At 48.3% G+C, this 25,244-nt stretch overlaps 1 protein-coding gene across 1 annotated transcript in view; it reads left to right on the top strand.

Annotated features, from left to right (window-relative positions):
* The window catches only part of Tead4 (TEA domain transcription factor 4), a 78,151-nt gene that overhangs the window by 6,922 nt on the left and 45,985 nt on the right, over positions 1–25,244 (top strand). The window contains exon 2 of the mRNA NM_001427269.1: positions 23,697–23,951. Within this exon, the coding sequence (NP_001414198.1) occupies positions 23,726–23,951 (226 nt within the window). The 5' untranslated portion in view covers positions 23,697–23,725. The remainder of the gene's footprint in view (positions 1–23,696; positions 23,952–25,244) is intronic.

Below are 25,244 nucleotides of genomic sequence, written 5' to 3'. Positions count from 1 at the left end.
GGTATCAGGATCTGGCCCTGGAATCTTCTCTGCACAATGTTGTTTCTACCACTGGGTTCCCACCAGTTACCCGTGACTCACTGACTTGTGCCAGATGAACATCTTGGTCCTGTTCTGTGTGTGAATTTGTGCTTCGCTGGAGGTCGAAGGGCTGGTGGTGATGCAGAGCAGGAGCAGGCATAGAAGCAGGCGGGGTCTTTGTGTCTCTTTCAAATGTTTAAAATTTTTCTTGTGTGTATGTGTGGTTTACCTGTGGTTTTCCTGTACCATGTGTGTGCAGTGCCCTTAGACGCCAGGAGAGGGTGCTGGATCACCCAGGACTGGAGCTACAGATGGTTGTGAGCCACGGTGTGGATGCCAGGGATCTAACCCAGGTCCTTGCCTCTTTGGAAGAGCAGCCAGTGCTTTTAACCATTGAGCCATCACTCCAGGCCCTGGCTTTTCTTTCTGAGTCAAAGTCTCAGGCTGGTCTTGAACTCATTGTTGGACTCACAAAGTTCGCAATGGTCTGGGGCTTTGCTCCTCCCTACCCCCCCCCCCCCCCAATTCTTTGACTTTGGCAGGTTGGGTGGGATTCCAGGCATTTGCCACCATGCCTGCCCGGTGTTTGAATGTCTGACCTGAGGCTGGTGGAGGGATTTTTAAGCTGTGATCCCCACTGCTATCATTCCGCACTGCGGAAGGCAAGCAGCCCCTCTTTGTGATCACAGCAGAGGAGCTTCATCAGGTCTGAGGTTGCTTCCTCAAGCAGAGCAGAGCACTTCACCCTCAACCCTTGGAGCGCCACCTTGGAGCCTGTAGGTGTCGTCTGGGATGTTGTGGAGGAAGTCTGTACTCTCTACCCTTGTGGGAAACTGGAAGGGAGGACCTGAGTATCTCTGTTTCAGCCCTTCTGAGGTACTGGGCCTTGAGTTTCCATGTTAGCTTCCGAGTGAATTTTCCCATCCACCAGTGATATTAGGGGGATTTTCCCACCTGTCCTTCCTGCTAGAGATGCCTTCCAAACTGGAGGTGAGGGTTCGAGGGGGGGGTGTCTGGGCTGGTTAAGAAAGAACACAGGAGAATGTGACAGTTGCTGTGTGGCCCCCCATCTTTGTGTTAGAGTCAAGTCACTCCTTGGTCCCACCTTGAAACTAAGGTATAGGGAAGGTGACCCAGGATGTAGTAATCCAGAGGCCAGAAAAGTGCTACCCGACAGAATAAGATCTAAATAAGAAGACCGCGGAACGGCTCAATAGTAGAGCATTTGGTTAGTATGCCTAAGAGTCTGGTTTCATCTTGAGGCTGAGGCAGGAGGATTGTAAATGTAAGAACGGCTCAGGCAGTATAGTAAGACTGTGAGTCAGAAATGTCAAGGGCTGGGGTAGGGCATCAGTGGGATGCTCGTCTAGGATGTGAGAAGCTCAGCGTTGGCCAGGCAAGGCGCTTGCTGCCAAGCCTGAACTCAGTCCTCGGGACCCAACTCCCAAATGCTGTTTTTTTGGCCTCCATATTCCTGCAGTGGCGTGTGTGTGCAGCTCCTCCCCCATCGAACAAGCAAAGTGAAATGTAAATCTTTTTTATTGGTGGTGCACACTTTCAATCCCAGCACTCAGTTGGCAGAGGCAGGGAGATCTCCATGAAGTACAGGCTATCTTGTCTCTGTAGTTTTGGGCTAGCCAAGGGTCTTGTCTCACAGTCAACAAACAGAACAAAGCTTGTCCTAGAGAGATAGCCTAGCTGGTAAGTGTTTACAGCTCTTGCTAAGGGTCCAGGTTCAGTTCCCCGCCATTTGACAATTGGGCAGCTCATGCTGTTTGTGACTCTAGTTCCAGAGGCTCCAACGTCCTCTTCCTACCTGTGCAGGCGCTGAGCACACCCAAACTACACATGCATACATGTACTCATGCCAAACACTCACATATGTAGCATACAAAATATTTTTAAAAGCAATGTATTTTAACAAACGTGTATGCTACCTTTTCAGTGCCCCTCTAAAACTGTGTAGTGTTTTGACTTGCCGTAATAGTATGCCCTGATATGTGACAGATGGGAAAAGGTCAGGGGTGGAGAACTTTCCTTGCATGTGTAAGGCACCCTGAGTTCGGTCCCTACTACTGGGAGAAAAAAGTAACATACTAAGTGATAGCTGGAATTACTCGTAGTTGGCATTATTCGGGTACTGAAAAATCACACTTACCAGGGTGTCTCAACTCAGATCAGCCACCCCTCTAGCCTGCCTCCTGGGGTCAGTGGATACTGGTTGGACAATGTAGCTCTCCAGCAGCCTGCTTGAGTCTAAGCTCCTGTCCTGTCACCTAATAGCAATGGGATCCAGGATGGCTTTTCTTTTACTGTTCTTTTTTTAAAATTGTATATTTTTTAAATTTACGTTTCAAATGTTATTCCCTTTCCCTGTTCCCCTCCCATAAACCCCCTATCCCATCCCTCCTCTCACTTCTATGAGGGTGTTCCCCCACCCAACCACCCACCCCTTTCCCATCTCCCCACCCTGACATTCCCTTACATGGGGTTGGGGGGTGGGGGTTGGCGGTTGGGGGGTGGGGGTTGGCGGTTGGGGGGTGGGGGTTGGGGGAAGCATTGAGCCTTGGCAGAACCAAGGGCTTCTCTTCCCATTGGTGCCCAACAAAGACCATCCTCTGCTACATATGCAGCTGGAGCCATGGGTCTGTCCATGTGTACTCTTCGGATGGTAGTTTAGTCCCTTGGAGCTCTGGTTGGTTGGTTTTGTTGTTCTTATGGTGTTGTAAGCCCCTTTAGCTCCTTAGGATGGTTTTTCTAGGGCAGGTTATTTAACTGTATGGTGTGCCTCAGTTTCCCCTCCACAGAATGAGGGTAAAAAATGCTCGTAGAAACCCATATTCGGTGACTCAAACCTGCAATTCCAGCATTCTGGAGGGAGAATATCAGAGTTCAAGATAGCCAAGGCTGCATGAGATTCTGTCTCAGCCAAAGAGAGCAGTTTTACAGTTGACGTCAAGATGAAATGAGTTAATGTATAAAGTGTTTGGTCCTTGCTGGGTTCCTTCTAAGCACTGTGTAAGTGTTTGTCAAACAAATGACTTATGGATGGTCCTTAAAAACCTAGACAAGTTGGAATTTTTAAGGAGGGGCTGGTGATGTGCTTGGAAAAGTCCAATAGTGGAGCGGCCTGGGGAGGCCAGGTCTGACCCGACACCCGTCCCCTGCCCCCCAACTCCCCTTCTCCCAAGCCCCGGTCGCGGTCTGCTTTGTGAAGCTGATGACAGCTTTCAGATGACAGCTCTGAGATACAAATATAACTAGAAGGCCTAGTCCCCGGTCCGATGTTCCATGCCCAACAGAGACTGACTGAATAATGACAATCTTCAAGATGAAGAAAGACTAATTACAGGTCCAATGACTCATTCTGATGGGGCTGGGAGGAGCCAAGGAAGGCTTCCTGGAGGAGGTGGGGGAGACTCTTTGAGAATGGGTTGGGCTGTGACAGTGTGTGCAGGAGATGGGGACACAGGTAGAGGAAGAAACATCTGTGTAGACTGAGGGCTGTTACCGTGCAGTGATCACTGTGGCATGGTTTATAAACGGGGGAAATCTGAGCTGCACGCATCAGGCAAGAAGTAGGTGTATGTGGGCGCCTGCATGTGCGCATGCGTGCGTGCGTATTTGCCGGCGATTGGCCTCCACAATGTTACCTCTGAGCTCAGCCCAGGGCTTACTTTAAGTTTACACACACCAGAATATGTGTGCTGTTTACAGGTTTGGACAAACGTATGGAGTTGTAAGTTCACATCACAATTAAGGTACAGGACAGTTCCAGGTCCCGTATCTCCTCATGTCCCCTCCCCCATATTTGCATCTTGGCAGCACCAATCTGGTCTTTCTCTAGCCCTGTGATTTTTGCCTTTTCAAGAAAGTCATGCAAACAAACCTTAAGTTGTATAGCCTTTTCGGTTTGGCTTCTCTAACTCGCCAAACCTTTGATAGCTATCCAAACCGTTCCGATTGTTTACCTAAAGCTCAGATTTGCTGTCTTAGTCCTGAGTAGTTTCCATTGCTGTAAATAGATGTATGAACCACAGTGTATTTAGTCAGCTTAGGCTTTCCAGCTATTTGTGACTAAGACTACTATTACCATGTTCTCTTCTGTTTCTGTGTGGACACAGGCTTTTTCTTTTTCTTGCATAAATACTCAGGAATGGGATGGCTGGGTTTTTTATAACAGATATGTTAAACATCCTGACACTGTTTTGTGAGGTCAAAGAGCTGGCTGAGAGAGCTGGCTGCTTTTCCCAGAGGACCTTTGTTCCGTTCCTAGCACTTGTACTAGGTGGCTTACGATCATCTGTAGCTGCGGTTACTGGGATTTGGTGCACCTCTTCTGGCCTCCATGGTGACCAGGCATGCAGTGGTTGTGGCATTCGTATCTCAGTGCAGAGACAAACACTCATACACTATAGTTGAATCTGCCATCTTGGTTCCCAGGATGCACCATTTTGTGTTTCCACTTAGCAACACATGAGTGTGTTCCATGGTCAGCCTCATGTCAGAGTGTTGCCAGTATTTATTTGTTCTGTGTGTATGTGTATGTGTGTGTGTGTGTGTGTGTGTATGTGTATGTATGTGTGTATATGTATGTGTGTATGTGTGTGTGTATGTGTATGTGTGTGTGTATGTGTGTATGTGTGTGTGTGTGTGTATGTGTGTGTGTGTGTGTGTGTGTGTGTATATGTGTATGTGTATGTGTATGTGAATGCTGTACCACTTGTGTGTCTGCTACAGAGGGGCCAGAAGTTGCAAAAGATCCTCTGGGCTGGGTGGTAGTTGCGCAGAGAGAGACAAGCAGATCTCTTGAGTTTGTGGCCAACCTGGTCTACAGGGTCAGTTCTAGGACAGCTAGGGTTACACGAAGGAAACACTGTCTTAACAGCAACAATTACAACAACAAAACAAAACAAACAGAAAAAAAATCCTCTGGAATTGGAGTTATCGGTGGCTGTGAGCTACCTCGTGGGCTCTAGGAACTGAACCTGGGTCCCTGTAAGAAGAGCCAGTGCTCTTTTTTTTTTTTTTTTTCTGGAGCTGGGGACCGAACCCAGGGCTTTGCAGTTGCTAGGCAAGCGCTCTACCACTGAGCTAAATCCCCAACCCGAGCCAGTGCTCTTAACTGCCGAGCCATCCTTCCAGCCCTGTTTTTATATTTTGTAATGGTTGGTGATGGTGAGCATCTCATTTGCTTATAACTACAGTGAAGGGTTTGTCTGTTTTTAAGATTTATCTATTTTTATGTGTCTCCTTCTGTGTAACATATGTGTGCTTGGTGCCCTGAAAGGTGGTAAGCCTCCACGTGGGTCCTGAGAAAGGAACCTGGGTGGTCTATGGAGAAGAGGTAGGACAGTGGTGCCCCCTACCCCCATCTGCACCCCCACCCTCGCCTGTGAAGGTCGGCTTCTGGCTTCGTACCTGCTGTAGAACTCACTTCAGAGGAAGAGGCTCAGGCTTCGGTGGGCATCCTCTCTGGCTGGCCAATGGTACCTGGTCTTTCACGCACGGTGGGTCGGGCAAGGCTGTCTCCACCCAGAAAAAACATCGCACTATTGCCCCAGCCTGTACATCAGCCATTTACATGGCCTTGTTTCCAAACTGAATGACCATGTGTTCTGGAATGGGAGGTGGGGTGCTTGGCAGGCCTTCAGGGGTGCTGGGTGTGTAGCTGAGACGTAGGGACTCAGCGGGGTGAGTTTTCTGGGTCAGGGTGGATCCTCTGATTTGGTAACCTTGGTCCAGAGTGTCTCTGCCCTCATCCCTATCTTGGTGGCTCTCAGACATTTCTATGGGAAGCAAGCCAAGGCTAGGTGGATGTTACCTCCTATCTCCTTTTGGAACAGGGCCTTCCTGCATACTGGGGGCAAGGCTCTGTCATAGTAGAGTCTTCTTCCTCTGTGAAGGCCTTGGAGTTCATAAGGGGCAGAGCTTCAGCTACTGGTTTGGGCTGAACCTCAGGTCTTGGATGGGTAAGGGTAGCCCCGAGTCCCTGGGAGAGTAACTGAGGGCCAACCCACCCCTAGGGCTGTGGAAATAAACCTTAGTGTGTGCTGCATCTGCCCCAGGCGATGGATGATGCCTGTCTGCCAAAGACCCTCTAGGGAGCTTCCTGTGTCGAGAGCTGAACTTTTCTGGGACAGATCTGTATCCGGTAAAGTCAGCGTCTCCACTTCCCCAGTCCTTTCTTTGGCCTGCTAATGACTGTCTTGACTTTAGCTTCAGTACGAAGCCTGAAGAGAGGTCCCTAGGAGGAGAGAATACCAGAGAAAGAATATGTCTTTCTTGTTCCAAATTTAACGTTTTGTATGTTTGTTGTTTTCCAGGCTCTCCCCATGTAGCCTTGGCTGTCTTAGGATTTCCTTTGTAGATCAGGGTAGCCTCGAACTCATAGAGCTCCACCTGCCTCTGCCTCTTGAGTGCTGAATTAAAGGTGTGTGCCACCACTGTCCACTGCCCAGTTTAAAATTAGTGTTTTTTCTTAAATTACATTCTTACAAGGCTTGTGTGTGTGTGTGTGTGTGTGTGTATGTGTGTGTGTATGTGTGTGTGTGTGTGTGTGTGTGTGTGTGTACCAAAGCACACACGTGAAGGGAGATGAGAGGACATCTTTCAGGAGTCTGTTCTCCTAGCATGTGGGTCCTGGAGATTGAACTCACCTTGCCGAGCTTGGCAGTAGGTACATTTACCTACTGAACCCTTTCTGGCCCTAAATAGACTTTTCCTCCCTTCACTATGGAGCTGTGGTTGGCTTGGAACTTTGTAGACCAGACTGGCTTCAAACTCACAGAAATTCAATTGCCTCTGCCTCCCACATCCCCTATCCACCCAGCGCCCACCACTAAACCCAGTTTCTCTGATTACCATGGCAGTACTGTGCAGGATAATTCCACAGCCCTAAAAATCCTTCTCATCCTTACCTCCAATCCCAGATAACCTCTGACCTCTCTCTTTGCCCAGGGAGATTGTCCCCTGCCCCCCTTGTCTCTTCCTCCATCTAAAAGAGGTATAGCGGGTGCCAGAAAAAAAGAATGTCCTGTGTCCTGCTCTATCATGCGTCACTTTATCCCCTTGAGACAGGGTCTTTCTGAACCTGGTGATAGGGTCCAGGGAGCCTTAGAGATCTGCCTGTCCTCCCCTCCCCTCCTGCACTGGGTGGGGCAGGTGTGTGGGATTCTAACTCAGGTTTTTGCTCCACAGAGCCGTGTGCCTGTCTGACAGAGGCTCTGGTTTCAGAAGAGCAAAGGATGGGGTGCTGATCTGAGCAGGGTATCCTTCTCCAGCCTCACTCGGGCTGAGCTCGAGCCCTCTCATCTCTTTAAGACTCTTATCTCCCTCCATTTCTCTGGGTTTGTGAGCCCCCATGTTTTGTTGTTTCTAGAATGGTTGGGATGGCTGAGAATCATCTTTTCACATTCTCCCCTCACCTGGCGTTTTCCATGACTTGATAGCGAGTGCCTTTTTTCATTGCTGAATAATATTCCACAGTCTAGACATTTTTCTTTTTGCAAACGGGGTCGCCGGAGTTAAAAGAGACAAGTGTGTGCTTTTTAGAGGTTCCAGCATTCTATAGCAAACCTGAGCTTTGAGTCTAATTATTATTATTTTTCTTCCGTAGCCTGTTCCCAGGGGCATAAAAACTGTTTCATCATGACTTTGTTACCCACTGTGAGGCCCCAGACAGAGGGTAGAGGGGTGTGGAAGCCAGTTGCTCTGACCCATTTCCTGGAGATGTCAGGGGCAGATCTGCAGACAGACACCCACAGCTCAGCTGTTTGGAAAGCCTAGCTTGGGTCAGGCTCCCCAATTTCCAAAGAACAGAGGATGGGGTGCTGATCTGAGCAGGGTGTCCTTTCCTAGTCTCAGGCTGAGCTTGAGTCCTGTGGTCTTTCTTGCCCTCCCCTCTTTCCGCCCCGTCCATAGTGTCTTAAGACTCTTATCTCCATTTCCCTAGGTCTGGGAGCTTCCCTTCCCACCTCTCCCACGTGAGGCTCCGCCCTGATTTCCTTCCCCAAGTGCCGCCCCGCCCATTTACGTATCTGCCTTTCGTCCCTCCTGATTCAACCACGGCCTCCCCCTCCTCGGCCCCTCCCTGCAATGCTGCTGTAACTCCGAGGCAGGAACCCACAAACTCCCGCCAGGTTCTGATGTATTCACAGTTGTTTATGTATTGGTTAGTTTGTTTGTTTGTTTTAGAGACTTGGCGGAGCCTTGCCTCAGAGTAGCCGGAATTACCAGTAGGCCAGCACTCCCGATTCCTCATCACTAGCGGCCTGGTTATACTTTGTATGAACACGAGGTTCAAAGAGGTCCTGTAAGCCGAATCTGTCTCTACCCTGGCCAGGCTGTTTTTGTCCAGTGTATCTTCCCTTCAAAGAATAAGGGTACTTTGGGCTGAAGAGATGGCTCAGCGGTTAAGAGCGCTCACTGACTGCTCTTCTAGAGGTCCTGAGTTCAATTCCCATTAACCACGTGGTGGCTCACAACCATCTGTAATAGGATCCAATGCCCTCTTCTGGTGTGTCTGTAGACAGCGACAGTGGATTCACATACATAAAATAAAAAAATGTTTAAAAAAAAAAAAAAGAATAAAGGTACTTCTCACTGCTTCCTCCTGAGATTCCTGTCCTGTCAAGAGCAAGATGTGGTCATTGTCCTGGGTGGCAGTGGGTGCTGAGGATGGATGGACACAGCCAGGCAAGCCCTTTACCACTGAGCTACACCCTAGACTTTTATTTTTGTTTCTCTATTTCGAGACATAGTCCCACATTGTAGCGTAGACTGGCCCTGAACTCAGTGCATAGCCCATTTTGGTCTGGAATTTGGGGCTCTCTTCCTGCCTCAGTTCTCCAGAGTGCTGGGGTTACAAGCCTAAGTCGCCACATCTGGCCACAAGTTTTGGTGCTAAGGTTCAAATTCTGTCTGGCTCACAGCATGCAAAGAGATGTTCAAGGAGCTGAGCGGCCACATAGCTGGTAAGAGCTAAGTTTTGTACTCCAGAAGCTTATTTAAGTAAACTAGATTCTAGTCAGAACCAGAACGAAGGCCAAGTAAGTGTTTGGTGGTGACTTTAGGCACTGGGACACACAGGTTTGGCTTGATCATATCTGTGCATTGCTGGGATGGAGACATGAGGTACACACACACACACACACACACACACACACACACACACACACACTGTAGAAGGCCTCCTTCCCATCTCCAGCATGCACACACACACACACACACACACACACACACACACACACACACACACACACACAGAGTAGAAGGCCTCCTTCCCATCTCTAGCAAGCCAGCCTGACCTTTAGAAAGTTACTCTGAGGTCATTTTTTTCTGGTTGAGTAAGCAGGCCTGGCCCAGGACAGTCCACTTTGCTGGGCTGCTTTTCTTTCCCACTCATTCTTCCTCTATTCTCCAGGAGCCGTCCACCCACAGCTGACAGGAAACTTTCTTGTTTGGTCAACTTCATTTCCAACTACAAACAGGCCACGTTCGTCCTCTGTACTTTGGACCCGGTTTCCTGAAGTTCCTTCTCCGTCACATCTCTTTTTCTTCCTCCCTCTTTTTCTTTTCTTTTTTCTTTTTCTTCAGCGTCTTACTATGTAGCCCTGGCTGACTTTGAATCTGCTATGTTCAGGCTGGTCTTGAACTCAGGTATCCGGCTCTGCTTCCTGGGATTAAAGGTGTGTGCCATCTTGCCTGTTTTTTTTTTTTTTTTTTATGACTTTTAAATGCCAAGGAATAGAGACATGGTGGTTGTTGTCTATGATCCAGTTCTTGAGGCAAAAGCACCATAGGTTTGAGGTCACCCTGGACCACACTAGCAAGCCCATGCCTCAAACCAACAGATAAACAGTTCTTGTGGTAAAATACAACAGGCCAGGCCTAGTGGCACAGATTTGTAATCCAGAGGTCAAGGCAGGAGGATTACAAGCTGAGTGCCTGCCTCGGCTTTACAATATATTTGAGGGCAGCAACAGCCCATCTTACAAGGCAGGAAGAGGATTGGGAATGGAGTTTAATGCAGAACACTGGCCCAGCGTGTGTGAGACTCTGGGTTCAATTTCTAGTACCTCAAATTAGTCAATCATATATACTCAGGTAAAAATACCCTCATAGCTTGTTTTGGTTTTTCTTCCCTTCCTTCCTTCCTCCCCCTCTCCTCTTTCCTTTCTTGAGATGTTGTATAATCTAAGATGGACTAGAGTTTGCAACATGCTCAGGCCAGCCAAGAGCCCTTTCTGATTGGCTGCCTTGGCTTCCTTGGGGGCTTGGGGGGGGGTGCGAGTGGATCTCACTCATAGACAAAGGTGCCTTGAACTCACTGAGATCTGCCTCCTCAGTGCTGGGCTAAAGGTGTGTGCGATCACAGGTGTGCACTACCACCTGACTCTACTTGGGGGTGGCTCTGGCTGAGTTTCACAGGCTGGCCCTGGCAACTTGCAATCCCCCTGCTTCAGTCCCCTGAACACTGGGCTTGTGAACATGTGCTACTACACCCAGATTTTTATCATAAATAGTTAACTTCTAGTTTATGCGTGATTTGCATGTCTGTCTGTGCGCCACCTGTGTGTGGTGCCTCCTGAATGCTAGAAGATGTCAGATCCTCTGGCGCCAGAGTTACCGATGGCTGTGTGCCTCCATGTGGGTGCTGGGAACCAACCCTGGGTCCTCAAGGGCAACGGCCGCTCTTGACCGTCGAGCCACCCCTGCAGCCCTCTTCGGAACTCCTTTTACACCTGCAGTTTTGTCCTTAAATGTAGTCACCGTTTGTCCAACCATCTGTTTATCGCCACCATCTGTTTCCATAGCATTTTGTCTCTGCCTGCAGAATCTGTGTGCCAAAAAAAAAATGTAATGTTTTCCCTCCTTCCAGCTTCTGCTAACTACTCTTCTCATTTCCGTCTCTGAATCTGACTGTTGTAAGTACTCCTCGTAAAGTGGCCAAAGGCGGAGGGCATTGTCTGTGTCTGGCGTCTGGCTCATTCCACTCAGAATCAATCAGTTCCATGGTCATCCATGTTGGGGGGTGTATCAGAATGTTATTACTTTTTTCTGACTGGATACTATTTCATCGTGTGGCTATACCATATTTCGTTTTTTCATCGGTTAATGGATAATGGTAATGGAAGCCTGGGCTGTCTCTACCTTTGGATTAGTCTGGAATCTTCCTACTGGAAGCCGCCTCGCTCACTGGCTGTGGTACTCTGGGCCTTGAGCTCAGCACTACCCACTCCACCGCAGCCCTTTGCCTAGGTTGTTCTCAATAGGTACAACCGCGACGTCTTTGTTCTTTGAGACAAGGTCTCAGGACTTGGTCCAGGCTCCTTGTAGACTTAGTGTCTTTCTTCCTTCCCCAGTACTGGGATTACAGGCTTGTACCGTCACACCCAGCTGCCCACTGGTGTTTTTCATGGTAATTACGCCCTATAAAGGCACCGAATTAACAAACACTGAACCATTACTCATAGGAGAAACACTGGGTTGCATTCATACAAGCCTCTGGTCACAAGATTTTTGTCAGCCAATTAATTTATAGGCTTGTTTTGTGGGTGCTTCTGTCCCAAGACACCTTGCTTAATGTACAGTGTTAATTCACTGACCCTGGGCCGCCGCAGAACTCATGGCTGCTGGAAGCCGAGCTGGGGCTGCCTCAGGGACATTCTGGTGCTTAGGAACAGACAGTTCTTTGCTCGGGGCTGTTCAATTTGCTTTTGTAAGAACCACTTATGTAGTTTGCAAGCAGAGGGTTAATTGGTGTGATGCTGAGCTTGGCAGCCCAGCCACCAAAAGTTAAAAGTAATAAAAGTAAATGGAAACACTGAAGAGTAAGCTTGTAGAAGATAGAATGTTAGCATACCTATGTGTGTTCACATACACACGCACACACACACACACACACACACACGCACACGCACACGCACACGCACATGCTCACCCACACGCTCACCCACGCACGCATGCACAATTGCTTATTCTTTTGTTTTTTTCATTGATTTAGATGCCATCCCCGGCCAGCTTGAAACTGGACTGTGTCAACCAAGTTGACCTCAGTTTTGGGGTCCTTCTGCCTTTGTTCCCAAGCTCTGGAGTTCCTAGCGTGTGCCACTGTGCCCGGTGGCAGAATGTAAATATGTTTTATGTTTTACAGAGAATATTTTCTCTCTGTGTGTATATATAATATATTTTTCTGTCTTAGCTTACAGCTTGCTTGTTTCCTATGGGAGTAATGACTTCTTGCAAGCAACGAACCTGTTTTCTGTCGATTAAAAAATATCACACGCATTTTGATTTTTTTTTCCAGTCAGCTCTGCTAGTTGACTGAAATATTCAGCTTACAAATTAAGTGTGTGTGTGTGTGTGTGTGTGTGTGTATGTGTGTGTGTGTGTATGTGTGCGTGTGTGAAAGAGAGAGAGAGAGAGAGAGAGAGAGAGAGAGAGAGAGAGAGAGAGGTGTCAGATGACCACTTGGCAGCAGCAGTTGGTTTTTCTCCCTCTACCACATGGGCCACAGGGATTGAACTCAGGGCCCCGGGGATTGAACTCAAGTCCTTATGCTTGGCAGCAAGCACTTTTACCTGCTGAGGCATCTCACTGGCTGTGGGTCCACTGAGAGCAGAGAGATCGGTGGGAGATAGTGGCTCCTATGTGTAAGTCTGGCCTTAAGGAGGCTGAGGCACGAATGGAGATCATTCAAAATGAAAATATATGGAAGGATGCGTGTAGGTTATACAACACACACATGCTTCAGGGAGTGTGGCATCCTCTGCCTGAAACCATGCCCTGGTGGGGTTCTGACCCACGGATGCTCAGGTCCCTTCTGTAAACGCTCCCTGGTGACGTCTGAGATCACAGATATTCCTGAAGACTGTGATTTAGAGAACCGATTGTACTTGATCTTTACAGATGACTCTGGGCCTACTTTGCACCTTGAGCATGGCTGACAGAAGGGCATTGCAGGCAGGATCATGTCTCGTGGGGTTTTGTCACCAGTGCTTGGCATGTAGTACATGCTCACACCACTTCTGTATTTAGTATTTGAGACATGGTCTCCTATAGCCTTGAGCTCCCCATGTAGCCCAGGATGACCTTGAATTCCTGATTCTCCTGCCCTAGTGCCTCTCCCTGGAACAATTCTGAATAGGTCAGTGAAAAGCCGGCTGGAGAGATGGCTCAGCGGTTAAGAGCACTGACTGCTCTTCCAGAGGTCCTGAGTTCAATTCCCAGCAACCACATGGTGGCTCACAGTCATCTGTAATGAAATCTGATGCCCTCTTCTGGTGTGTCTGAAGACACCAACAGTGTACGAATATACATAAAATAAATAAATAATTTTAAAAAGTCAGTGAAAAGCCATGGGCATAGCAGCTATGAAGAGAGAGATTTCTCTGTCTCTCCCTGGCCAGGAACTGCTCCTTTCCTTCCTGGAGGCACCCAGGCTGTGTTACAATGAAACAGAAAGCCCAGGGCTCAGTTCCAGTCCCAGCCTCAACCAGTTCCGGGGCCATTGATGGTCACTTCCCCTCCTAGGGTCTCCATCTCCTTACCTAATTCCAGACATCTCCAGGTCCCCTCTGCAGGTCTCTTTCTCTCTGACACAAACCTTGGGGAGTAGCAGACCCATCCTGCTTATGTCAATGTAAAAACCACAGCTCTCATCTTAAAGGGAATAAGAGATCATTTATAGCCATTGTGAGTGGCCACGGCCCAGGAGCACAGATTTACGTTACCCCAAATTCCATGTTCCAGTGTAGAAGCAGTTTCACAGGACAAAGGAAGTCATAAGTCAAGGCAAGTTTGAAATGTATTGGTGGGTACACCACAGAGGCAGGTACACTGAGCTAGGGGGATCTATTCTTTAGGCCTAAGATGTTATGTGATGACGCTCTTAGCAACACTGACAGGTGCTAGTGTCTGTTGATAGCTTCTGTGAGGTTTTCAGCACTTGGGAGGCAGAGGCAGGCAGATCTCTGAGTTTGAGGCCAGCCTGGTCTACAGGGTGAGTTTCATGATGGCTGGGGCTCTACAGGAGAAACAGGATCTCAAGAAGGCAGAAAAAAAGTTTCCGTTTATGAGCACAAGGTATTGGTTCGGATACAGAGTAGGCAAGGTACAGCTGTTCTAGAAAGCTAAAACTAGGCCAAAATAAGGGTGTTGGCCTCTGAACCTACCAAATTCCAATTTCCCCACTAATAAAATTTCAATTGGTCCATCAGTTTCTGCAGACATAGAAACTCGATCCAAGAGTTTTCTGTTTCTAGCCAGACACAGCTTCTTTTCAGGAATTTTCCTTCACAGTGAGAAAAACTAAGAAAGCTCTCTGCAGAGAGACCTGTCTAGCTCCTCAGCTTGCTACCTTTCTTACATCTGATTTACATCCCTCCTGTTGCAGTTAGACCATGTCCTCTTGTACTGGTCACGAAACAGAAGCCTGGTGGTTTGCTGTGAGGAAAAGCCCCTGAACCTGCGCTGACTAGCCTTTCACTAGCTGTGGGACTTGGACACAGCACTGTACCTTGAGGGGGGGGTGTCTCAGTTTCTCCATCTGTAAAATGGGCTGGGTCTAGCTAGCTCAGAGGGGTATCTGGGGTGAGGGAAGGCATAGTCCGGTGACTAGTCCAGAGCTTGACACTTAAGGTCATTTACTCCCGCGGTAGAATGAGTCCCTTGGTGTGCTAGGCACCTTCCGCAGACACCTAATTCTGCAGGCTTCTCTGCCATGTGTATCAGGGACAGGATCATGGGAGGAGGCTGGGAAGGTGGTCACTCACTCTAGCCCAGCCCTGATGTCCTCTCATCAGACACCTCCTCTGTGGCCCTCAGCTGCTGGGTTATTGCTGAGCATTGGAGACAAGATGGCAGACAGACTCGGCACCTGCCAAAGCCAAGGGACACCTCCAGGCTTTGTGTTAGTGTGTGCTGCAGGAGGCTGGACCGAGGACCTGAGCCTGTGTGTCACACTGTGACTCCTACTGACTTCCACCTTAGCATGACTTCGGGGCAGCATAGCTATGAGCTGTGTTGACCAACTTAGGCCTGAACAGGGAAGCATCCTGAATGAGTCAGTTGGGCTTCAGGAAGAGAGAGGAGGTAAGGGAAGCAGCGGGGAGGAGACTGTTTCCTTTTTCCTCCCTTGTGAAAGTGGAGGATTTATCCTAGAGCCTTGTGCCTGCCTACAAGGTGCCAGGCAAGCACACCACCAGCCTGTTGGTTTTTTTCAGGATTTTTTGGTTTTTTTGTTTTTTTGGATGGGGTAGCCTGCCCTTGAACTTGTGGCAGCCCTCCTGCTTCAGTTTTCTGATTGCTGGGGCTACCAACCTGGTATCACTATGTTGGCTCATTTTTATGTTTTTTGAGATAGGTCTCTATCTCTATGGCTGGCCTGGAACTCATTGTGTAGCCCTAGGTGCCCTTGAACTTGTGATCTTCCTGCTTCTGCCTGCTGAGTGCTGGAATTTCAGGTATGAGCACATGCATTGCCTAACTTTTTTCTTCTTTCTTTTTTTCTTTCTTTTTTCTTTCTTTTTTTCTTTCTTTTTTTCTTTCTTTTTTCTTTCTTTCTTTCTTTCTTTCTTTCTTTCTTTCTTTCTTTCTTTCTTTCTTTCTTTCTTTCTTTCTTTCTTTCTTTCTTTCTTTCTTGACAGGGTTTCTCTGTGTAGCCCTGGCTGTCCTGCAACTTGCTCTGTAGACCAGGAAGGCTTTGAACTCATAGATAGATCAGTCTGCCTCCCAAGAGCTATTGAAGGCATGCACCACCTCTGCCTGGATATTTTAAATAAATATATATTTTAATGTATCGTTATATTTTATGTTCATTGGTGTTTTTCCTGCATGTGTGCGGTTGTCAGAAACCCTGAAACTGGAGTTCTAGACAGGAGTGAGTCACCGCGTGGTTTCTGGGAATTGAACCCAGGTTCTCTGGAAGAGCAGCCAGTGTTATCAACCGCTGAGCCATCTCTCTGGCCCCTCCTTTCTTTCTTTTTGGAGATTAGGTAAGAATAGTGAAGACTCAAACCCTCTTCCCTGCCCTCCTCCTCCTCGAATGTTTCCTGGGCTGTCTTGTTCTTTGCTTCAGTTATTGTAATGGCTCTAGATGAGTGGACTGTGGTAGGACTAGCCAGGTCTAGGTAATAGTCAGGAGCCATTGTACGAGACGGGGCCAGGCCTGTTCCAAATAGTGATTCTCTGACCAAAGCGAGACTCGATCAGGGCAGAGTGTCTGGGGGTTAGATTTGTTATTTCTTGTCTTGGTCATCAAGGCATTCAGGGAGCTCTGCCAGCCTAGAGAACGACTTTTGTGTCATGATAAGACATTTTTGCCCCAATCTGTCCCCACCGTGAACTGCTGCAGGTCTTTTACCTCCCAATTTCAGTCATGGGAATGCAGTGCGCTGCTGTACTAGGGACTGAGGCCCCAGGGTGTCAGAGTCCACAGGCAGTGAGGGTCCTGGTGTGGACCGACCTTTGACCTCCACCTCCAAATCTCTTAGAGACAGTGGCTGGAGAGGAGGCTGGAGGGAACCACTTCTGTCTTTGTGCTCCGCGTGCCCAGACGCTATCCTCATTTCTGTGTAACTCTGGGGATCTCTTGTAAACATTCTGAGTTTCAGTTTCCATCGCGTCCTGTTTGGATTGGAGACCGTGGGGGTTGGTTATAGATCACACATTGACATCCCGTGAGTTAATCAGCACAGACAGTCCCCAGTGTACAAAGGTCAACGTGTGGCTTTTCTGCTTTACCATGGTGTAGAAGCGATACACTTTATCGCTTTTCAGGAATTGTTCTCTGAAACCTGAATTTTGCTGTTTTCCTGGCTGATAAGAAGCGGTATGTTTCTGTCATGTTGGGACAGCAGCTGTGAGCCAGCCACATGGTCATAGTGTTGCTAACATTGCTTACATGTGGGTATTAAATGAATATACTTCAGGAGATGTACAAAACCATAGTGTGAAAGTATGTAGGCAGGGTGCCATATTGCATGCCTTTAATGCTTTCACTGGGGCTACAGAGGCAGGAAGATCTCAATGAGGTTGAGGCCAGCCTGGTCTATATAGAGAGTCCTAGTTAGGTAGTTCAGAACTACACAGTGCAAGCCTATCTCAAGAAAGAAGAACAACGGAGACAAAACAAACCTGGTTTTATATTACTACTCTAGCTTAAAAACCAAAACCAATCCCACTGCGCAGCTGGACAGATGGCTTAGCAGTTAAGAGCACTGGCTGGCCTTGCAAGAGGGCCTGGGTTCAGTTCTCAACACCCACAGAGGCAGCACATAGCCTTCTGTTTGCTCTAGTTCTGCAGATCTAACATCCTCTCCTGACCTTTGCAGGCACTGAGCACACATGGGCACATACATACATACATACATATGTGCAGACCTAACACTCATACATGTAAAATAAATCTGAAAAATATATGTCAAATGTCAGTAACTATGGGGAAATGGAAGTTAGCATTGCTTCAAGACGCCACCTTGCCCGATCAGAATGGCTATCACACTGGTGAGATTGTGGGGAAAGGGAACTGCTCTTCACTGTTAGCACAAGTGTAGATTGGTGCAGCCACCAGGGAAGTCAGGATGAAGGTTACTCAAACCGCCCCAAACTCTCGATCCTCCTGCCTCAGCCCCCAGAATGCTAGGACACAGGCCTACGTCACCATTTCCTTCTACATTAGGGCTTTATTAACGGACTGCTAAGTTTACCAGAATGTATCCCATTGTGTGTGGGAGAACCTCCATGTTGTGAAATAACTGCGTTATTTGTTCTGGCCTAAGAAAGGGAGCCCTTGGCAGAGTCAGCTCATTAACGGTAATGCTGACTGCCTAAGTTCCGGCCACCGAGCCAGGAACAGGGCAGACTCTGATGTCTGAGTGATAACTGTGTTCTCCCGTCAGGGGACAGGCAAGTGCAGTGAGATCACAGCCTACAGCCTGTCATGCCAGCACTGTGTACTGACTGTGTGCTATGGCTGGGGAGGTAAGGTGGGTCTGAGTGGTCTCTCTGGTCATATGGGAGATCGACCAGCATGGAGAGGACTTCAGGATCCAAGAGCTTGGCTGGCAAATGCACTACCACAGACCTACAACCCCAGCCCCTAGCAGCCTGACTTTGCTGCTCTTCCAATCAAACTCTCCTCCTCTCTACCCCACCACTGTTGCCCCTCAGGGGTGGCATCTCCTTGTATGACCTGTGGATCTTCATTCTCTTCTGTTCCTAGAAAATACTTAGAAAGGTCCTAAAACAACCCCAATTCTTGATTCTTCTGAAATTCCTCCATGGCCAGCACCTGTGGGTCTTGGGGTGGAGTGGCGTCGTGGTCTTTGGGCCTATTTGTCCCAGTAGGCCATCTGTTGGCTTTTGGGTGGGGCAGAGACATAGCTAGAAGCCTCTGGACCAGGGCCTAAGAACTGATTCAGAAATTATTTTTATTTCTCTGGCCATAGCACATGGTCTGGGCAGTGCTGCCATCTGTTTCCCACTCTACCTCTGTCCTGGCAGTCCCTGGAGGGTCACTTGAGGGAGGAGTGGGAGAGGGAATGTCTCTGGGCTGGAGTTGACTTACCCCATTCTTCTGGCCACAGGGCAGGCTTGTGTGGGCAGTTTGCCTAGTCAGAGTGGGAGTGGCCAGTCAGTCACAACTGGGGACCAGGAGCACCACAGCCACACAGCCAGGGACAGCTCACTGAAGTAATAAATCCCATGTCCTAGGGCCTTGCGTGACCTGCTGCCCCACTTTCTCTGGGGCAGACCCAACCTTGGGAACATGGAGTGCAGGTCCTCAGAAAACCTCTCCTGTGGGGCAATCTGACACAAATGGTTTCTAGTTCTCCCAGACCTGTTTTTCTGGGCTGTTTTGGGCCCAACATTGGAGTGTAGGAGAGGGTAATGTTGAGGTGGAGTAAGGCCCAGAAACTACTTCCTCTGGGTGGGGTGGTGTGGCATCACTCACATAAGATAGTTTGGGGTTAACTGCCTCATTGTCTTGACTTCTACCCAGCTCTGAGTGTATGGCTATGCTCTCTCAGGCCCCGGGAGAAAAGGAAGCCTAACAACTAAACTAATGGGGCCTTATGCATTAGAAGGTTAATTAATTACTGTCAGATATTAATCATCATTAGGGCTTAAGCAATGTGTACCTGCCTGGCCTGTTCAAGGTTTCAGAGCTTGAATGCTAGGCTTGGAGCTTAAGAACAATTGTTATTAAATACTCTGTACAGAGCATGGACAGGGTGGCAGGCCCTGTAGTAGACTGCACCTCCCCCCCGACCCCCTTGATGGGTGTGTGCTGGGGGAGCACAAAACCTAGGGCCTTGTGCATCTAATGTAAGAACCCTCACACTGAGTTAGCTCTCTAGTCCCAGTGTTTATGTATTCGCCCCTTTGGGGACATCCTTCTCCTCTGAGTATTTATAGGGTGCACTTGGAGGCCCATGGAGAGATATGGGGTCCAGGTGTAGCGTGTGCGCCACAGACATTGCCAGCACAGAAGGAACTCAGGTCGCTGGGTTTTATGGGCAAGGGCCAGAACAATGACATGGTTTACAGGAGGTCACTGTAGGAGGGGAACCATCACTGGTCTCTCAGTTCTCACACAGCGTGGTACCATTTTACAACAAGAAGCCAGAGGGAAGGGACAGAGCCAACCGCCACGTCAGAGAGCCTGAGAGTCATTTCAGCTGTGTTAGCACAGAATCTGCTCGTCAGGGTTTTGTGAAAATCATTTTTAAAATCATAATCTCACTGCATTTGTATTGGTTTTCTCCCCCCCCCCCACACACACACAAATTAAACGTCTTTTGGGTCTCATTGTGTCGTGTCAGCTGGCCTGGAACACCCTGTGTTGTAGATCAGGCTGGTCCTTAACTGACAGATCCACCCGCCTCTTCCTGTACCTTCCCAGTCTCCCCCAGCCACGCCCTCCGCTGCCTGGCTGTGGGTAGTGTTTGAAGTGTTCAGAGTGAGCATCCTTGATCGTATCCACCAATTAAAAGGTATCATCTCCATCGTTTTAGCAGGGGTCGAAACTTGTGTACACTCTCAGATGTCCTTGCTCCGACTGAAGAAGAAATCAGCTCCCTTTCTTCTCGATCACTTTTAATCGTGTATTTATTTGATGACAGTCATTGTTGTGGAGAGGTCTTGATCAAACGGATATATGAAATTTCTGCTAGCTATACTAGAATGTCCATAGCAGCTTATCCGGTTTGTGTTAGCTTTGGGTCAGACTCATTCATGGCAGTGCTCTACCACCGGGCCGTGGTTCTGCCTGAGCTTCTGTTCTGTGCACTCTCGCTCTGCCAGAGCCTCCGTTCAGTCTCTGTGGCTTATCTCTTCTCACATTAGATTGCTGTTTGTATTTTTCATGCACCTCCTTTATTCCTGTCTTATGGCTTCTAGTGCTGTGGTAAAAACCATGAACAAAAGTAACTTGGAGTTTTAAAAGGGTTTGTTTCGGCTTACAGTTTTAGCTCCCATTGAAGGAACTCAGGACATGAACTCAGGGCAGGAGCTTGGACACAGGAGCTGCCACAGAGGACACAAAGAGGGCTACTTATCAGATTGCTCCACACTGCTTTCTTTTCTTTTTCAAGATTTATTTATTTATTATATATGAGTGCACTGTAGTTGTCTTCAGACACACCAGAAGAGGGCATCAAATCTCATTACAGATGGTTGTGAGCCACCATGTGGTTGCTGGGATTTGAACTCAGGTCCTCTGGAAGAGCAGTGAGTGCTCTTCACAGCTGAGGCATCTCTCCAGCCCTCAGCCTGCTTTCTTATACACCCCAGGATCACCTGCACAGGGATGGTAACACCCACAGTGGGGTGGGTCTTCCTACGTCAATCATTAATCAAGAAAATTCCCTAGAGCCTTGCATACACACTAATGGACTCTCTCTCAGTTGAGGTTCTGTCTTCCCAGATGACCCTAGCTTGTGTCAGGATGGCAAAAAACTAAGCAGCACAATTTCCCATTCTTCTCTCTTTTTTTTAACACTTATTAATTTTATCTCTATAATTACGTGTAGTTGTGTGTGTCTGTGTAGGCGAGTGTAGCATCTGCATACATCAGAGGCATTGGAACTTCCGGAGCTGGAGTTACAGGTAATCGTGATCATCTGGTGTGGGGGTGCTGGGAACTGAGCTGGGGTCCTTTGAAAGAGCAGTCTGTGCTTTTATGTGTATTTTGCCTGTGTGTGTGTGTGTGTGTGTGTGTGTGTGTGTGTGTGTGTGTGTGTGTGTGTATCTGTACCTAGTGCCTGTAGAGGCCAAAAGAAGGCATCTTTATGTGTATTTTGCCTGTGGGGTATGTGTGTGTGTGTGTGTGTGTATCTGTACCTAGTGCCTGTAGAGGCCAAAAGAAGGCATCAGATCCCCTGAAACTGGATTGTTGTTAGCTCCCATGTGGGTGCTAGGACTCAAACCTAGGTCTTCTGCAAGAGCTACCAGTGCTCTTTTTCCTTTTAAAGATTTAATTTTATTTATCATTTGTGTACACACACGTATGGGCCATGGGACGCGTGGAGATGAGAGACCGACTTTTCATCTGTCTCTGCCTCTTATCTCATTGGATGAATTGCGGGACCACAGGTGTTTATGGAAGCATCCAGCTCTTTAGAGGTTCAAACTCAGGTCACCTGGCTTCTGCAGTGCACACTCTTACCCACGTAACCATCTTCCTGTGCTGAGTCACAGTCCCTTGATCCTGAGTGTGGGAAACTGGCTACTGAGTCTCAGGGATTCTCTTGTGTCTTTCTCTCATCTCCAGTGGAAGTGCTGACATTATACAGACATGGGCCACTTCCTTCAACCCGTGCGTCTGGGTCCTTCCAGTTACACAGCAACTGCTTTACCCATGGGTCGTCTCCCAACCCTCTTGTTGGGGTTTGAGATGAGCCAGGTTCTGGGTGAGGAGAGCTATTTTCTCCAACAGTTTGGAAATCTTGAGTCTTTTAGTATTACTGGTGAAAACCCCTATTAGCTTAATATTTCTTTTCTTTTCTTTTTTTTTTTTTTTGGTTCTTTTTTTCGGAGCTGGGGACCGAACCCAGGGCCTTGCGCTTCCTAGGCAAGCGCTCTACCACTGAGCTAAATCCCCAACCCCTTAATATTTCTTTCTGGGCTGGGGGTAGGCTCATTGGTACAGCATCTTCTTGGTGTTCAAGAGGTCCTGGGTTCTGTTCCCGTACAGTGGGCTCTTGCTGGGCTTCATCCAGAATGCATTAAGTTTTGTTGTGGGCATTATTTTATTTGAATTTATCCTGATTAAGATTCATTATGGTTCCATAATTGGAGGATCCAGTTCTTTCATCAACTGAGGAACTTTCCCAGCTTGTTGCTTCTTCAGTTTTTGGCTTTGCTTTGTTTTTCTCTATCCCCCCTTTCTGGAATGATTTCTTGTGCCCATAGGGATTGAACCCAGGACTGTGTCCTTGCTAGGCAGGTTCTCTGTCAGTGAGTGACAGCAGCCCACCATCTTCGTCTCTCAACAATGTATAGGGCCCCAGGTAGGACGTATGTTCACGTTACTGCACATCAACCTGACACTCCGTATCTGTCCAGTTAGAACTCCCCAGTTCTCCCTCCCCAGCCTCTGGCAACACTACTGTACCTTACTTCTAAGGATCGGTGTTAGTTTCTGTATGTATACCTATACATGTGACTGGCCTGTTTCGCCACAATATCATCGATGCTCGCTCATGTTATAGCATGTGACAGGGTTACCTTTTTAGTGCTAATAGTATACCCATACCACATTCTGTATCATGTATGGATGAATATAGGACGCCCTCCGGTTTCTGGCTGTTGCGAGTAATGCTGTTATGAACATTGGTATAGAGATGTCTCTTGGAGCTTCTGTTTTGAATGCTTTTGAATATATACCAAGAAGTGGGATTGGGTCACATTTTTATTTTCATCATCATCATCATCATCATCATCATCATCATCATCACTATTATTATTATTACTGGTAGTGCTCAGCAAGTCTTCTATCACTGGGCTCCCTCCCCAGCCCTCAAGAATTTTGCACACTGTTTCCATGGTATCTGTGCTGTTTCACCTCCCCCCGATGATACTGTGGTGAAACAAGCCAGTCATATGTATGGGTATACATACAGAAGCTAGTGCAGATTCTTAGAAATCAGGTACAGTAGATGTTGCCAGAGGTTAGGGAGGGAGAAATGGTGGGTGTTGTCGAACAGATATCCTTTTGGCCCAGAGTTCATTGGTGTCCGATTGAATCTGTCTCTATGCCTTTGTTTCGTACTTCCCAGCCTTGTGTGTGTGTGTGTGTGTTTAGAGGTTTAATCGGGGAGTGTTTGTTTGTTTTTGAGATAGGGTTTCTCTGTGGATCCCTGGCTGTCCTGGAACTAGCTCTGTAGATCAGGCTGGCCTCGAACTCATGGAGATCCGCCTGCCTCTGCCTCCTGAGTGCTGTAGTGCTAGGATTAAAGACTCAGTCAGAGGGGTCTTTTATGCTCATTGGACAGTTTAGAAGCTTGGTTTGCTGAGGAAAAACAATCTGTTCAAGCCTCCCTGACTCCTGGTCCCCTTACCCCGAGACCTTTCACTTTGTTCCCTGAGTTCCCTGAGTGCCTGTATGTACTCTGTGGGCATCCTCCAGCTTGCACTGTCCTTACTGTGCCTTGTTTTGGCTCTAACAGGTCCAACGGGCGCTCCTCCAAGCCGAGCCTTGGAGGGCAAGGCCGGCATCATTACCTCCAACGAGTGGAGCTCTCCGGACTCCCCCGAGGGGAGCAGCATCTCTGGGGGCAGCCAGGCCCTGGACAAGCCCATCGACAATGATGCAGAGGGTGTGTGGAGCCCGGATATTGAGCAAAGCTTCCAGGAGGCACTGGCTATTTACCCACCATGCGGCCGCCGCAAAATCATCCTGTCAGACGAAGGCAAGATGTATGGTAAGGAGCCTGCGGAGCCGGGCAGAAGCTGGCCTTGTAGTGGGTAGAATAGACTATCTCCACAGAGCAGACTAAAAATGCTTATTCTCTCTCTGTCTCTGTGTCTCTCTATGTCTCTCTGTCTCTGTCTCTCTCTCACACACGCACATGCATACACGCACATGGGCACACCATCATAAGCAAATGCTTGATTTTCATGCCACCGACCTTAGATAGAGTGACAAAGCCATGGACTTTGCCTGGGTATAGCTCAGTGGTTAGAATACCTGTCTAGCACTATGAAATGTCCTGAGTTTGATCCCCAGTAACACAAATAGAAGAGGGAAAAAAGAAAGGGGAAAAAAATGAAGGGATTCATTTGGAGTAGGACTCCTTGTGCTCCCTCCTCCTCCCTCCTCCCTCCTTTGTGCTTCCAGCACATGACAAAGCAGGTGTGGGTGCTGTGGGTGTGGGCCATGTTGTGGAGTGGGAACATGGGCACATACAGCAGGCGGTGAGGGCTAAGCCTTCCTTCAGGGAGAGCCCCATACCATTCACCTTGAATGACCAGGATATGGAATGCCACATTTAGCAGCCACATGGGAAGGACCAGCAGTCTGTATGAGTCTATATGGCTTTGGAGGAGAGGATTCTGGGAAAGTAAAAATCAGACCAAAACTAAGCAGCTGCTGCAGGAGCCCGGTCAGGATTATTAGGTCAGGCTTCTGCTCCCGTCAGAAACATCCTCAGGGCCCCATACTTCAAACAGTATGTTGAGGGGTGGACACCCAAAGGTTTGAGAAGGCCTCTGCAACAGTGTTAGGACAGCAAAGGGTTCGGAGGCCAGCTGCCACCCTTGCCCCCATGGGTTTCCCCTCATGAGTGTCTCTCCTCATTCCCCGAAGCACAGTGCTTTTTCAGCTGCAGGAGAGCCACTGTGTGTGGGGGGACCCAGTGTATTAGTGATTGTCACCAGAGTGATTGACAAGTTCCCACAAGCTGTTTCAAGGCTGAAAACAACAGAAAAGAGCTGGGAGAGCTTGGAGGGAGGGAGAGCATGGTCGGGCAGGCATGGATCAGGCATGAAGGTGGTACGCAGAGATGCAAGTGGGCGAAACTAAAAACCTGTTTATTTTTATGTGTATGCATGTGTGTGCCTGAGTATATCTGCACCACATGCCTGGAAAGTCAGAAAGGGCATCAGAGCCTCTGGAACCAGAGTTATCAATGGTTGTGTGCTGCCGTGTGGGTGCTGGAAACCAAATCCAGGTCCCCTGCAAGAACAGTGTATACTCTTAACCACTGAGCCATCTC

Source organism: Rattus norvegicus, chromosome 4 (assembly GCF_036323735.1).
Source record: "Rattus norvegicus strain BN/NHsdMcwi chromosome 4, GRCr8, whole genome shotgun sequence".
NCBI classification, from domain to species: domain Eukaryota; kingdom Metazoa; phylum Chordata; class Mammalia; order Rodentia; family Muridae; genus Rattus; species Rattus norvegicus.
Note: the sequence above shows the minus strand (reverse complement) of the source record. Positions and strands in the feature narration are given on the sequence as shown.